Source organism: Rousettus aegyptiacus, unplaced genomic scaffold (genome assembly GCF_014176215.1).
Source record: "Rousettus aegyptiacus isolate mRouAeg1 unplaced genomic scaffold, mRouAeg1.p scaffold_m13_p_16, whole genome shotgun sequence".
Taxonomy (NCBI): domain Eukaryota; kingdom Metazoa; phylum Chordata; class Mammalia; order Chiroptera; family Pteropodidae; genus Rousettus; species Rousettus aegyptiacus.
The window spans coordinates 38509136-38524379 of NW_023416291.1; the positions used below are offsets into that span (position 1 = coordinate 38509136).

At 38.3% G+C, this 15244-nt stretch overlaps 1 protein-coding gene and 1 pseudogene across 1 annotated transcript; one reads left to right on the forward strand and one right to left on the reverse strand.

Moving 5' to 3' along the window:
• Nucleotides 1–4494: 4494 nt before the first annotated feature.
• LOC118612458 (olfactory receptor 7A17-like) lies at nucleotides 4495–6069 on the reverse strand. Its single transcript, XM_036233869.1, has one exon. It carries the CDS (start codon nucleotides 6024–6026, stop codon nucleotides 5058–5060), a length of 969 nt encoding a protein of 322 aa, XP_036089762.1. The 5' UTR covers nucleotides 6027–6069; the 3' UTR covers nucleotides 4495–5057.
• Nucleotides 6070–6685: 616 nt separating this feature from the next.
• Nucleotides 6686–9935, forward strand: LOC107519390 (annotated as a pseudogene).
• The last annotated feature ends 5309 nt before the right edge of the window (nucleotides 9936–15244 follow it).

Genomic DNA, 15244 nt, shown 5'->3' on the forward strand with positions numbered 1-15244 from the left:
CCTTCCATCCAAAAACAACTGCTTATACATTCTTCTCTAATGCACATGGAACATTCTCAAGGATCGACCACATACTGGGTCACAGAGGTAGCCTCAACAAATATAAGAGAGTTGAAATCATACCAATCATAGTCTCTGATCATAACACTCTGAAACTAGAAATCACCTTCAAGAATAAAGCAGAAAGAACCACAAATATATGGAGATTAAACAACATGCTACTGAAGAATAATTGCATCAGAGAAGAAATAAAAAGAGAGATCAAGAGATACATAAAACAAATGATAATGATAGTACAACATATCAAAACTTTTGGGAAATGGCAAGACTGGTTATAAAAGGAAAGTTCATATCATTACAGGCCTATCTCCAAAAACAAGAATGAGCCCAAGTAAACGACCTAACGCTACGTCTTAAAAAACACGCACATAAACAAACAAACAAAAAAACCCCACAAAAACCAAAAAAGGAAGAACAAATGAAGCCTAAAGTCAGCAGGGGAGAAATAATCAAAATTAGAACAGAAATAAATGAAATTGAAAACAAACCAAAAAAATAGAAAAAATAAATGCAACAAAGAGCTGGTTCTTTGAGATTACTAGCATTGATAACCCCCTGACTTGACTCACTAAAGAAAAAAGAGAAAGGACGTGAATTGACAAAACCAGGGATGAAAAAAAGGAAATTATAACAGATACCACAGAAATACAACGTGTCATACAAGAATACTATAAAAAAGTATATAACACCAAATTTAATAAGCTAGAAGAAATGGAGCAGTACTTAGAAACATACAATATTCCCAGACTGAATCAAGAAGAACTGGAAAATCTGAATAGACTGATCAGCAGTATGGAAATTGAAACAATTATCAAAAACCTACCAAAAAGTAAAAGTCTAGGACCAGATGGCTTCATCAGTGAACTGTATTGAACATTCAAAGAAGATTTAATACCTATGCACCTCAAACTCTTCCAAAAAATCGAAGAGGATGCAATACTTCCCAACGCATTTTATAAGGCCAATATTATCCTAATACCAAAACCTAGTAAAGATAACACAAAAAAGAAAACTATAGCTTGCTATCTCTCATGAACACAAATGCAAAAATCCCAAATAAGACACTAGCGAACCGAATACAGCAACATATAAAAAGATTATATGCCACAACTGAGTGGGCTTCATCCCAGAGGCACAAGGATGGTTCAACATGTGCAAACTGATTAATGTGATACACTACGTAAACAGATTAAAAAATAAGAATCATATGATCATATCAACAGATGCAGACAAAGCCTTCGACAAGATACAGCACCCATTTATGATCAAAATACTTAACAAAATTGGTATGGAAGGAAAGTACCTTAACATAATAAAGGCCATCTGTGACAAACCCTTAGCCAACATTATACTTAATGTTGAAAAACTAAAAACCTTCCCTTTAAGATCAGGGACAATGCAAGGCTGTCCACTATCGCCACTCTTATTCAATATAACATTGGAGGTCCTAGAGAGTGCAATCAGGCAGGAGAAAGATAAAAAAAGGCATTTAAATAGAAAACGAAGAAGTCAAACTGTCACTATTTGAGGATGACACGATTCTCTACAGAAAACCCTACAGACTCCACAAGAACACTACAAGAAACAATAAGCAAATACAGTAAAGTTTCTGGATACAAAGTCAATGTTAAAAAATTCATGCTGTTTCTATACTCTAATAATGAAGTGTCAGGAAAAGAAGTGGAAAAAATAATTTGTTTTGCAATTGCAATGAAAAGAATAAAATACCTAGGAATAAATTTAACAACACGTGCGAAGGACCTATATAATGAAAACTATAAGATCCTATTAAAAGAAATCGAAGAAGATACAAAGAAATGAAAAGATATTCCATGTTCTTGTATTGGAAGAATCAACATAGTTAAAATGACCATATTACCTAAAGCATTATACAGATTTAGTGCAATTGCCATCAAAATCCCATCAACATTTAAAAAAAAATAGAATGAAAAATAATCAGATTCATGTGGAAGCTCAAAAGACCCCAAATTGCCAAAACCATCCTGAGAAAAAAAACGAGGCTGGAGGCATCGCTTTGCTTGACTTCAAACTATGCTACAAAGTGACAATAATCAAAATGGTATGGTATTGGCAGAAAAACAGACACTCAGACTAGTGGAACAGAATTGAGAGTCTAGAAGTATATCCATGTTTATATGGGAAAATAAGTTTTGTCAAAAGAGCCAAAAACATACAGTGGAGCAAGAAAAACCTCTTCAATAAATGAAACTAGACTGTTGTCTATCACCACAACCCAAAATTAGTTCAGAATGGATTAAGGACCTGAATATAAGACCTGAAACAATAAATTGCATAGAAGAAAACATAGGGAGTAACCTCAAAGACCATGGACTTAAAGAGGATATTATGAATTTGACTTCAAGGACGAGGGAAGTAGAAGCAAAACTTAATCAATGGGACTACATCAAACTAAAAAGCTTCTGCACAGCAAAAAAACTGTCAAAAAGACACAGAGACAACCATTCGAATGGGAAAATATATTTCCAAGTGACATCTGCGATAAGGGCCTAATATCCAAAATATACAAAGAACTCTTACAACTCAATAACAACAAAAAAACAAACAATCTAAGTAAAAAATGGGCGGAGGACTTGAACAGATACTTCTCCCAAGAAGACATACAAATAGCCAACAAACATATGAAAAGATGCTCAAATCAATACAATATACCACAATGAGATACCATCTCATACCTGTTAGAAAAGCTGTTATCAATAGGACAAATAATAACAAGTGTTGGAGAGGATGCAGAGGAAGAGAACCCTCATATACTGCTGGTGGGACTGCAAATTGGTACAGCCACTAAGAAAAACAGAATATAAGTCCCTCAAAAAACTAAGAATTGATCTACCATATGATCCAGCAATCCCTCTACTGGGTATTTACCCCAAAGAATTGAAAACCCATATCTGAAAAGATATTTGCACACCAATGTTCATAGCAGCATTATTCATGGTGCCCAGGATGTGGAAGCAACTATAGTGTCCTACAACAGATGATTGGATAAAGAAGCCATGGTACATATAAAAAATGGAATCTTAGCCATAAGAAGAGATGAAATACTGACATTTGTGACAACATGAATGGAGCTTGAGATAATCATGCTAAGTGAAATAAGCTAGACAGAAAAAAGCTGAAAATCACATGATATTACTTATTTGTGTGATATAAACCCCAAAACAACAAATGAATAAGACAAACAGAGACTCATGGACATGGCCAATAGACTAGTGGTTAACAGAGGGTGGGGGAAAGGGAAAGGAGGGAGGTAGATGAGGTAAAAGGGGTCAAATATGTGGTGACAGAAATCTAACTATGGGCAGTGAACACATAATGCAATATATATATGCCTTACTGTTAAATTGTACACTTGAAACTTGCTAGATATTGTTATCCAGTGTCACCATAAAAAAAGAATAGTAAAAAATATTGATCGTCAACCAATTTAGAATAAAAATTTAATTGTTCTCAAAAAAACTTTTTTTTGCACATCAAAGGAACCACCAAGACAAAAGACAATCTACTGAATGGGAGCAGATATTTGCATAATACATCTAATAAGGGGTTAACAGCCAAAATTTATAAAGAACTCATATAAGTCCACACCAAAAAACAAATAATCCAATTTTAAAATGGGCAAAGGATCCAAATAGGCATTTCTCCAAAGCAGACATACTGATGGCTAATAGACATATGAAAAAGATGCTCAACATCACTCATTACCAGAGAAATACAAGTAAAACCACAATGACATATTGCTTCATACTTGTCAGAATGGCTATCATCAATAAACCGAAAAACAAGTGCTAGTGAGGATGTGAAGAAAAGTGAACCCTTGTGCACTGTTGATGGTATCGCAAATTGGTACTGCCTCTATGGAAAATAGTTTGGAGTTTCCTGAAAACATTAAAAATAGAACTACTGTATGAACCAGCAATTGCACTTTTGAGTATTTATTAGAAGAAAACCAAAACACTAATTCAAAAAGATGTATGAACCTCTGTGTTCACTGCAGTGTTATTTAAGGTAGCCAAGATATGGAAGCAACCTATGTGCCCATCAATAGACAATTGGAGAAAAAGGTTGTGGTGTATATATACAATGGAACATACCCAGCCATAAAAAATGAAATCTTACTATTTGCAATGGCATGGATGGACCTAGACAGTATTATGCTGTGTGAAGTTAGTCAGACAGAGAAGGGCAAATACTATATAATTTTACTGATATGCGGAATCTAAAGAAGAAACCAAATAAATAAAACAGAAACAGCTTTATAGATATAGTTATAGATATAGAGAACAAACTGGTGATTGCCAGGTGGGAGGGAGTGTCGGGGACTGGTTGAAAAAGGTGAAAGAATTAAGAAGTACAAATTGGTAGTTACAAAATAGTCACAGGGATGTGGAGTACAGTATGGGGAATGTAGGCAATAATATTGCAATTACATATGGATGTTATAGGTGTTTGGCCCCTGAGCTGTACACCCGAAACTACCATAGAATTGTGTTTAATGCTAACTCTAATCAAAGAATACAAATAAAATAAAAACAGAAATAAAAAATATACAAAAATGAGAAGGAAGCACTCTCTAAGTTATATTTTCTTTTTATATAAAGATGGATTTAAATGCACCTAAGGAAGGAAAGGTGATCTTTAATTAATTGTGAATAAGAATGCCTTGCACATCACTGTTGAAGATGATGGAAGATTTAGAAACAGATCTAATTGCAAAGGCCAAAGGGAACAATACGAGATAAGAGATGTAAAAACAAGCTAAAAATATGTATGATAGTTGACTTATTAATTAGCACAAAGTATACAGAATAACATTCTTGGCATTTGTTCTCATGTTTGTAATCAGCATTCATAGTTACACTGTCATTTCAGTTTATTTCATACAGCTGTATTTAAAAACTACTTCCATATTTTAAAAACATTCACAATATCTGACTCTGAGTCTTCAACCTCTGCAATCATGGACACTTCTTTAGTCCTAGGACAATTGCACCTTTTGTGGTTTCCTTCACAAAGAAACCTTTCAGAGTCCCCTTTAAGTCTTTATTCCTCAGACTATAGATGAAGGGGTTCAGCATAGGTGTGACCACGGTGTACATCACAGAGATTGTGGCACTTGGATGTGAGTTGTGGGTAGCAGCAGAGCTGAGGTACACTCCTAAGCTTGTACAGTAAAATAAGATTACAACTGAGAGGTGAGATGCACAGGTAGAAAATGCTTTATACTTCCCCTGAGCTGATGCCATTCCATGTATGGATGAAAGTATCTTAGAGTAAGAGTAGAGGATCCCAGCGAAAGGACCTCCACCTAGCAGTCCAGCTGAAAAATACATCACTATATTACTAAGAAAGGTGTTAGAACAGGCGAGTTGTATCACCTGATTGAGTTCACAGAAAAATTGCGGGATTTCCAAGTCTGTACAGAAGGACAGTCGCAATGCCATTAAGCTTTGTAACAAGGACGTCAAGGCACTCATGATCCAGGACACCAGAACCAGCAGTTCACAGAGCCAGGGGTTCATGATGACGCTATAGTGCAGTGGATGACAGATGGCTACGAACCGGTCATAGGCCATTATGGTCAAGATAAAGTTATCCAATCCTACAAAGAGTACATAAAAATACATCTGTGTGATGCAGCCTCCATAGGTTATGACTTTGCTCTGTGTCTGGAGGTTCACCAGCATCTTTGGGATAGTGGTGGAGATGAAACAGATGTCCACCAAGGAGAGGTTGGAGAGAAAGAAGTACATGGGTGAGTGGAGGTGGGGGTCAGAGCTGACAGCCAGGATGATAAGCAGGTTTCCAAACACGGTAATTAGGTACATGGAGAGGAAAATCCCAAAGATGAAGGGCTCCAGTTCTGGTTCCTCTGAAAGTCCCAGAAGAAGAAATTCTGTAATCCATGTAACATTTTCTGGTTCCATGTGGTGGAGGCGACTTCCAGGAAAGAGGGAAATAACATGACTAATTCACACAAACTTGCATGACTCACATAACTTGAATGCTACAATTGATAATTGCAGTCAAAAATTACTTTTGCCATATTGTGTATGAATCTGGTCCCCTTTGGGAGATCCCCATGCCGCCTGTCATATGAAAATTTTGTTTCAATCACCTTTTCCCCTAAAGTGTCATGTGTCCTACAGTTTTAATGAGAAATTCTTCATGTATTTCAGGAATATAAATTGAATGCTGATCATGTTTTAGGCATTGGCTAGGCTGTGAGTATATGGCGCTTAAAAACAAATGTCTCTACAGGTCAATTATGGAGAAAAATTATAGAAGCAAATAATAAAAATGGATAACGTGTCAGATGGTGACAAGTGGAACGAAGAAAAGGAAAGCAGGTCTAAAGGAAAAACTAACGAGGGCATTTTATTTTACATGGGTATTTAGGCAAGACTTGCAAACAAGGTCTTTTTGACATCGAAATAGATACCTCAAGTAAGAGAGGGAGGGAGATGCAAGTTTATTTGGGGAAGTGCATGTCCGGCCGAAGGAATAGCCAGTGCAAAGTCCCTGAGGAAGGAGTTTGTTTCAATGTTTAGCCAGAAAAAGAAGCAAGTGTTAGAGGTAAATGAGCATGAGGGTGAGGATGGGAGAAGCTGTCAGACAAGTCGAGGAGTGAACTGGCCTCTCTGCTGCTACTGAAACCTCAGGCGCAGGGACTTCTTCAGCCACACTACCTCTTGCATTTTATTGCTCTGGTTGCAAAGGAGTCCTACGCATGGAAAGAGAGCCCTCCTTAGTACCTTCTCTTGACTGAGTTCTGGCCTCTGTTCTGTAAGAGTCACCTGGAATATATGATCCCTATTCCTCTGTGCTGAAACCACTCACATCTACAAGTAACACACACACACGCACACACACACACAACACACAACCCTGGCTGTGTTATTTCCATGTCTGTCTCAGTTCCAGCCTGATTCAGGTAGGAGTGGCTATAACCTAAGCTGGCCAGATCAGTGAAGGTTGCCTATCTACTACAGAGGTTGTTCCTAGAAATTCCCATTCTTAAGCCTGCCATGGACTTATCAATTTGGGCTTCACGTTGGGATGGCCATTTTCTTCTGTGTATTTAAAGAGATATTTTTTAAAAACCGACATGAAGTCTGAGGAGAAAAAAAAATGGCTTATATAATAGAGGCTCTGTCCATCTCTCTGGCGACCAAATCGAAGTTGTGATGGAAACAAAAAACAGCAGCAAGAAAAAGTCGCCTGGGATGCAAAAGCCATACAACTACAGATAAATCCAAGAAATCACCCTGCAATGGCAGAAGGTAGGACCGGGTGAGGCGAGGATGCGTGCTGCCTGGTCTGAGTGGTTGAGAAGGAGGCTGCGGCAGCAGCAGATGCCTCTTAAAGGGACCGTGTCTGCGAGTGGATTTTCGCAGCGGGGAACATGCTTGCTCTGAGCACCAGTGCAGATTCAGCTGTGCACAGGGGGCACCAGGAACTTATAGGGAAGTCATTGTCGGAGCAAAGACTCACTCTGTACAGAAGTACCGGCGGTATTCCTTGTTTTCTGTTGGGCTCTCCCCTCTACCAGTGCGCCGGACACAGCAGCGCCGCCATAGCGGGAATTCATCAAACGGGATAAAAGAGGTCGCTTTGCCGGGAGGATTCCCTGAAACCCCGCCTGCCCAAACTCAAGGTCCTACCCAAGCCACATCCATATATACCTTCAGCAAGTCAGGTGCTCCTTGCTGAGACTAACACTGGAGAGGCAGCTGGCCTCAGTTTCTGATTGTGGCCTTTTAAGGAAACTATAAGCACAGGATCTGTGGATTGCTGGCTGAATTTTAACAGGTAGCCCCAGATGGGTAGAGGTTTGGGCTAAGTTTGGCCTGCAGCTGAACCCCTCTCAGGTCTGTGCCACTGGACATCTGCTTCACAAATCCACACTAATTAAGACAGGGACAATTAGGAGCTTTGCTTAGTACATGAAAACAGACATGGAAAGGCAGCCAAAATGTGAGGACAAAGAAGCATAAACCATATGAGAGAAGAGAACAGAGATCCAGATATAACAGAGTCAAGTCATCTAACAGACGTAGAGTTCAAAACACTGGTTATAAAGATGCTCAATGAACTTTTGGGAAGTGTAGATAAATTCAGTGAGAACTTCAAGAAAGAGATTAAAAAAAAATAAAAATAGAAATGGAAATTATAACAGGGAACCAGTCTGAAATGAACACATTGTCTGAGATGAGAAGTATATTAAATGGCATAAACAAAGTGAATAAAGAAAAGGATCAAATGCCCTATCTAGAGGACAGGACAGCCAATCAGGACACTCAATCAGAATGGCAAGAAGAAAGATGCCAACACTATAAAAATAATTTAAGAAGTATATGAGACTACTACTAAGGCTCCAAATATTCATCTGATCAGCATAACTGAAGAAAATCAAGACGTTGAACAGCTGTTTGAAGAAATAATGATGGAAAACTTCCCTAACCTAGTCAAGGAAATGGACAAAAAATCCAAGAAGCTCAGAGAATCCTAAAACCAGGGATCCAAAGAGGCCCACACCAAGACACATCATAATTAAAATGCCAAAGGTTAAATAAAAAGAAAGAATATTAAAAGCATCAAGGGAAAAAGAGATAGTTACCTATCAGGGAACACCCATAAGACTGGCAGTTGATTTCTCAAAAGAGGCTATGCAGTACAGAAGGCCTTGGCCAAAAATATTCAACAGGTTGAAGACCCCGTATCTACAACCAAGAACAATTTATCCAGCTATCATTTAGCTATCATTTAGAGGTAAAGGACAGATAAAGAGCTTCCCAGACAAAAATAAACCAAAGGAATTTATCAGCACTAAACCAGTGTTGTGGAAAAGGTTAGAGGAACTTCTCTACGAAGAAAAAACATGTATCAAAAACAGGAATAAAGAATCGTATCGACTACGTTCCTATCAATAAGTACCTTAATGGAAAAGGGCTCCAGGAAAAAGATAGAGTGGATAAAACAATAAGGAAACAACCCCTAGATATGCTGCCTCAGCTCAAAAGACTCAGTTCAGATTAAAAGACACACACACAAAGGAAGGGGATGGAAAAAGATATTGCTTTGATGGACCTAGAAGGCATTTAAGTCAGAGAAAGATAGACACTATAAGATTTCACTTCTATGTAGAATCTAAGGAATACAAAGAACAAACTAATCAAAAACAGATTCACAAATATAGTGGACAATTTGGTGTCAGACAGAGGGCAGGGGCGTTTGGGAGACTGGGAAAATGGAGTGAAGGGCGAAAGAAGTACAAATTAGTAGCTGACGGATGGTCACGGGGATGGGGAGCACGGCAGAGGGAATGCAGTTAGCATTAATAAGTTGGCTAAGTGGAGGGTCAGGGGAAGGAATGTACAATTACGGGGATCGTTTTATGAACTACATAGATGTCTAACCAATGTCCTGAATAGTTGAAACTAAATTAAAAAAAAAAAAAATCTGTTCAGCTTTTGGCTCCTCACTTCCAAGATGACCAAAAATAAAGAACAATGGTCATGCCAAAAAGGGCCAGGGTCAAGTGCAGCCTATTTTCTGCATTAACTGTGTCCGATGTGTGCCCAAGGACAAGTCCATTAAGAAGTTCGTCATCTGAAACATTGTAGAGGCTGCAGCTGTGAGGAACATTTCCAAAGCAAGTGTCTTAGACGCGGATGTGCTTCCTGAGATGTATGTGAAACCGGTTACTGTGTGAGCTGTGCCATTCACATCAAGGTAGTCAGGAATTGCTCTATAAAGCCCAGAAGGATCAAACACCCCCACCTCAATTTAGACCTGCAGGCGCTGCCCCAAGAGCTTCACCAAAGCCCATGTAAGGGACTAACTCTGAAGAACTATCCTCTGGAAAAAATAAAATGGAAATTAAACATTATAAAAGTTTAATTTGTAAACTTGACTATTGTAAATCATTCTGCAGTGAACATAGGGGCACATATATCTTTTCAAATTAGTGTTTTGGTTTTCTTTCGATAAATGCCCAGAAGTGGGATTGTTAGATAGCCATCAATAAATGAATGGATATAAATGGTGTGTGTGTGTGTGTGTGTGTGTGTGTGTGTGTGTGTAATGGAATATAACTCAGGAATAAAAAAGAATGAAATCTCGCTATTTGCAACAACATGGATGAACCTAGAAGGCACTATGCTAAGCCAAGTAAGTAGGGCAGAGAGTGACAAATACCATATGATTTCACTTATATGTAGAATTTAGAAAACCAAAACAAAACAAATGAACAAGCAAAACAAGGGAAAAACAAACTCATAGATACACAGAACAAACAGATGGTTGCCAGAGCGGAGGAGGTAGGGATGAGTAAACAAGGTGAAGGGGAATGTGAGGTACCAATTTTCAGTTATAAAATCAGTAAGCCATAGATATGTAGTGGACGGCACAGGAAATAAAGTCAATAATATCTTAATAACTTTGCGCAGCGACAGGTTATTACTAGACTTGTCATGGTAATCACGTTGTAGGGTACAAAATGTGAAATCACTATGGTTTTACACCTGAAACTAATATAATATATGGTAACTATGCTTTTAGAAAAATTAAAATAATAGTTGTAGTTGCATAAAAATCTGAGGGACAGAGAGAGAGTGTGACAGACAGAGAGAGACAGAGCATGAGAGAGAGACAGAAATGAAATGGATGAGGAGGGAAAAAGTCTACCTCGCTCAGGTGGTCATTGAGAGACCGTGAGGAAGAAAAATCTTCCTTGGTTCTGGCAGCACTTGAACCCTGATTACATTCCCTTGACACTCAGAAAAAATAAGAGAACAAAAATAAACATGTCCTAAAGACAAAAGAGGTGATATCTTTATGGTGTCTAACACCTTACAGATTGCACACCCATAATAATGAGAAAGGGGATAAACCAACACTTCACAAAAGAAAAAAATATGAAAAGAGAACAAAAGTTGGACATTTTCTGTATCAAGCAGTAGAAGTCCTGTTTTTCCTGTGCCGATTCCATAATTACTTGACCAGTTCATTTTCGTGAATGAAAATTGGATTTCAAGGTCCAACTGAGGATGAACAGGTTAGCCCCTTTCTCCTTTTCTTATGTGGCATCTTTTCTATGTCATTTTGGGCTCTGGGTTTTGATCACTTTTTGACAAACCCAGTGGGCACATTCTAATCCTGGTTCTGGACTTCATCAACATGCAAAGACCTCCCTAGACCATTCTTTGTAAATCGTCCTTAAGCCGTGACAATGCTTTCTTCTTACAACAAATAGCTTTCTTCAGGTGAGTCTGCCTGAAGACATTGTGTCATCCACACATTGATTTCATTGTTCTCTGTCCTCACCGCTATACTGCACGATCCAGAAGAGCAAGGACTTTACCTGCTTTGTTCATTTTTGGACTTTTCACAAAGGTGGGTGAATATATGTTTCTTATATAGAAACAAATCTAGGAATATGAAAGTGATAACATGGAAAGAATGAAGGGATAATGAAACCGGGTTAAAATATGTAGTTTCGAAATATCTGTAGTAAGCAAAATTGAAGGGAGAATCAAACACTAGTGAAACAAGACATAAAATAGTGATAATTTAATGATATCAACATGGATTAACGATTAAATTGTAAATACTTAGACATAAAAGAATATAATATAGAATGCTCACAGAATGTTCTGGCACATAGCCCATGCGCAGTTACTATTCATTTAATGATTCCGGAATTAGGTCTAAATGTATATAAACATTCCCAATATGGCAAGTTTGTATTTCAATTTGCTACTTAGTAGTACTCTTCACACTTATTAAATAATACCCAGCATGAGAGAAGATACTGTAGTGCATATCTCACAAACAGCTTGTTGCAGATAATATCTTCCTCCATTGATCGGGACCTTTTCAATGAATAAAAAACATCCTCAAATACATCTTATCTTAGAAATTTGATACAGATGTTCTCTCTACACCGCACCAGTCCTCCACACCTAACAGACTATTTTCTACTCCCCGACCAGCAAAGCTCCTCAGACGTTTTCATTTTACTGCAATCGTTTTATGCAGCTCACTTATTCTACAGTGTCACCCAACTGTGCATCCATGCCCATCACTTAACTGTCAACTAAGGTCCTTGTAGTATAGATTCAGACACGTTTATTAGTGTATTAAGTAAATTAATTATAAATTAGTTACTTAACCAGGAATACAAACAAAGAGATAACTTGTCTCTGGAATGAGCTGATTGGTCTCTCACGCGACTCGGGTAAGAGGTCTCAGGTCCCACCTTCTCTGACCCTGTCCTGTTGTACCACCTGGGCTCTCAGACTCACCTGGATGACGTCTCTGAGAGGAGGGTCTCTGTGTGGAAGTCCGATTTTTTCCCTGGATAGTGGATGATGGAGATTGAAGTTCTGTCCCCACACAAGACAGCAGGAAGGAGTGAAGCACCAGTTCTGAGCCAGCTTAGGAGTCAAAAGCGACAAGCATGTCCTGTCCACCAATGCTGTACAAGCTGAGGGACTGCAAAGAGGAGGCGTTATCGCTCTCTCTCTCTCTCTTTCTCTGCTCACCAAGCAAGTCTCCCTCCTGTTCTTCCAACCTATAAGCATATGATTTCCCTCCGGGACTCTGGAATAAACAGAAGGAAATTCTTCCTAATGATTCTTCAATCCCAAGAGACCAGGTTAGTAGTGAAAAGAATCCAATTTTTATGACTCCATTCCTTGATCTCCCCACTTCCCAGGGGTCTAAACTCTTATCACCTTATCCTAAAGACTTCACGTTTTCTCCAAAGTCTGAGACTAAGGAATCTGTCAGGACCAAGCCCCTTTGACCCTTAAAGCATCGATTTGTGGTGGGACACAGCCCCGAGGTCTCCAGAGAATTGCTATTCCCTCTACAAGAAGGGGAGTGCTGGGTTCCTTTGACATGCAATCCTGCGCACCACACTCTTTGGCTTCCTGACACATTTATCAAAATCAGGGATTTCATACTTGTATCACAAGTCAAGAGTTGTCATTTAGTGCCTCATCATAAAATATTTGTTAATTATGAGAGATACATTTCGAGATTTTGATGCCGTATAACCTGAGCTTCGCATATTATAAACAGGGTCTGATTCAATTTGTTAGAAAGCGCATTCCAGGAGGCAGTACCATTATGAACTCCATTTCCTTTTGCGGAAATGGGGCCTGAAGAGTTTACAGATCTGCTTGAAGTCATCATCAGAGTAAGGAATAGGTATTGATTATAATTCTGTCAGGACACCTCCAGTTTTTAACCTCTGGGCCAGTGGTTCCCAATCAGAGATGATGTTGCCCCCGGGCTATTTGGCCACGTCTGAAGGGAGGCTACTAAACACCTACAACACCCAACACAAGTAATTATGTCTGATCGAGAAGGTGAGAAAATCTAGTCTGGACCAGCACTTCTCCAACTGCAGTGTGCATTTCAGTCACCCGGGATTCTAGTTCAAATGCAGAATCTGATTTATCAGGTCCTGGTGGACTCGAGATTCGGAAAACCAAACCGTTTCACGGGTGTTTTGATGCCGCAGGTCCCAGTCTGTGGACCCGGACTCTGAGTAGCCAGACCGTGGTTCTGTGTCAAAGTCAGACGTAGGTAGTTTTAGGACTTTTGAACCAAAATTTTATTGGTATGTAGTTTGAACGAATAGTGTAGCCGCTTATTCCAGAAGCTGTTATAAATTCTGTGCTTGATTCCTTAATATAAAGGCCCCTGAATGGCATCAAATATTGAGCTTCCAAAAACAGTTTTGTTTACTTTTTTATATAAAGGCCGTAGAGCGACAATAAATTTCTGAAAAAGGATTGATGACAGGTAGAATAGGAGACTCCAAAATATGTCTGCATCCTAATCCTCGGAAACTTTGAATATGTGATTTTTATGCTCAGGTGGGGGCATTAGGTGGCAATATGTTTGCTAATCATCTTTACATATTTTTAGTATAGGTTTCTTTAATTAAAAATCATTGAGGTGACATTACTAACATCTAATGAGATTTAAGTGTACGATACAACAGTACGTCATACATATATTGCAGTATGTGTTCACCATCCAAAGTTAGATTTCCTTCTGTCACCAAATACTTGACCCCTAGTACCCTTACCTACTTCTCTCCACCCTTCTTCTTTCTGGTAACCACTAATCCACCGTCCATGTCCATGAGTCTCTGTTTGTCATGTTTCTTTGTTACTTTCAGTTTTTATATCTACACAGGAGTGAAATCACATGGTTTTCAATTTGCCGCCTGACTTATTTCGCTCAGCATGGTAATCTCAAGATCCATCCATGTTGTCACAAAGGGTAGAATTTTGTGTGTGTGGTTTGGATCCATCTTTTTTTTTTTTTCAGCTTTATTGAAATATAATACACAATTAGTTTCTTGTATTTACATTGTACAATTCAATGAGTTTTTTTCTATTATATTTGCCATACAATAATATATTTGTTTCCATTGTACAGCATAGTGATTAGAGACCTATATAACACACAGAGTGATCATCCCACTAAATCTAGCACACCTCTTCCCCTTTACATATTAGCACATTGTTAACTATTTTCCTTATACTACACTTTATATCTTCATGTCTATTTTGTAACTATCCATTTGTACTTCTTAATCCCTTTGTCCTTGTTCGTCGTTTCCCCCAAATCCCCTCACATCTAATAGCCCTCAAAATATTCTCTGTCTCTATGAGGTTGTTTCCATTTTTGCTGTTGTGTTGTTGTTGATTTTCTTCTTTATATTCCACACATATGTGAAATCGTGTGATATTTGTCTTTCTCTATCTGACTTATTTCATTCAGCGCAATACCCTCTAGGTCCATCAAGGCATTATCTTCTTCTATCCCCTTCCTTTTAGTCTGTGTGTGGCATAATGAAAATAGTTAATTGACATGCAACCTGAAATTAGTCAAACAGCACTGGCCTAGAAATTAAAAACTGGATGTGTATTTAATCGTTCATCTATACAGTGGAATATTACTCAGCCATTAAAAAAATGGAATCATACCATTTCCAGTGACAAGGATGGACCTAGAAATTCTTATGCTGTGTGAACTAAGTCAGATGGACAAAGATAAATACTATATGATTTCACTTATATGCGAAATCTAAGGAACAAAAAGAACAAACTACTCAAAA

Excerpts from the sequence above, each read along its gene's own strand:
- LOC118612458 (XM_036233869.1), bottom strand. The coding sequence starts at position 6,026 with ATGGAACCAGAAAATGTTACATGGATTACAGAATTTCTTCTTCTGGGA.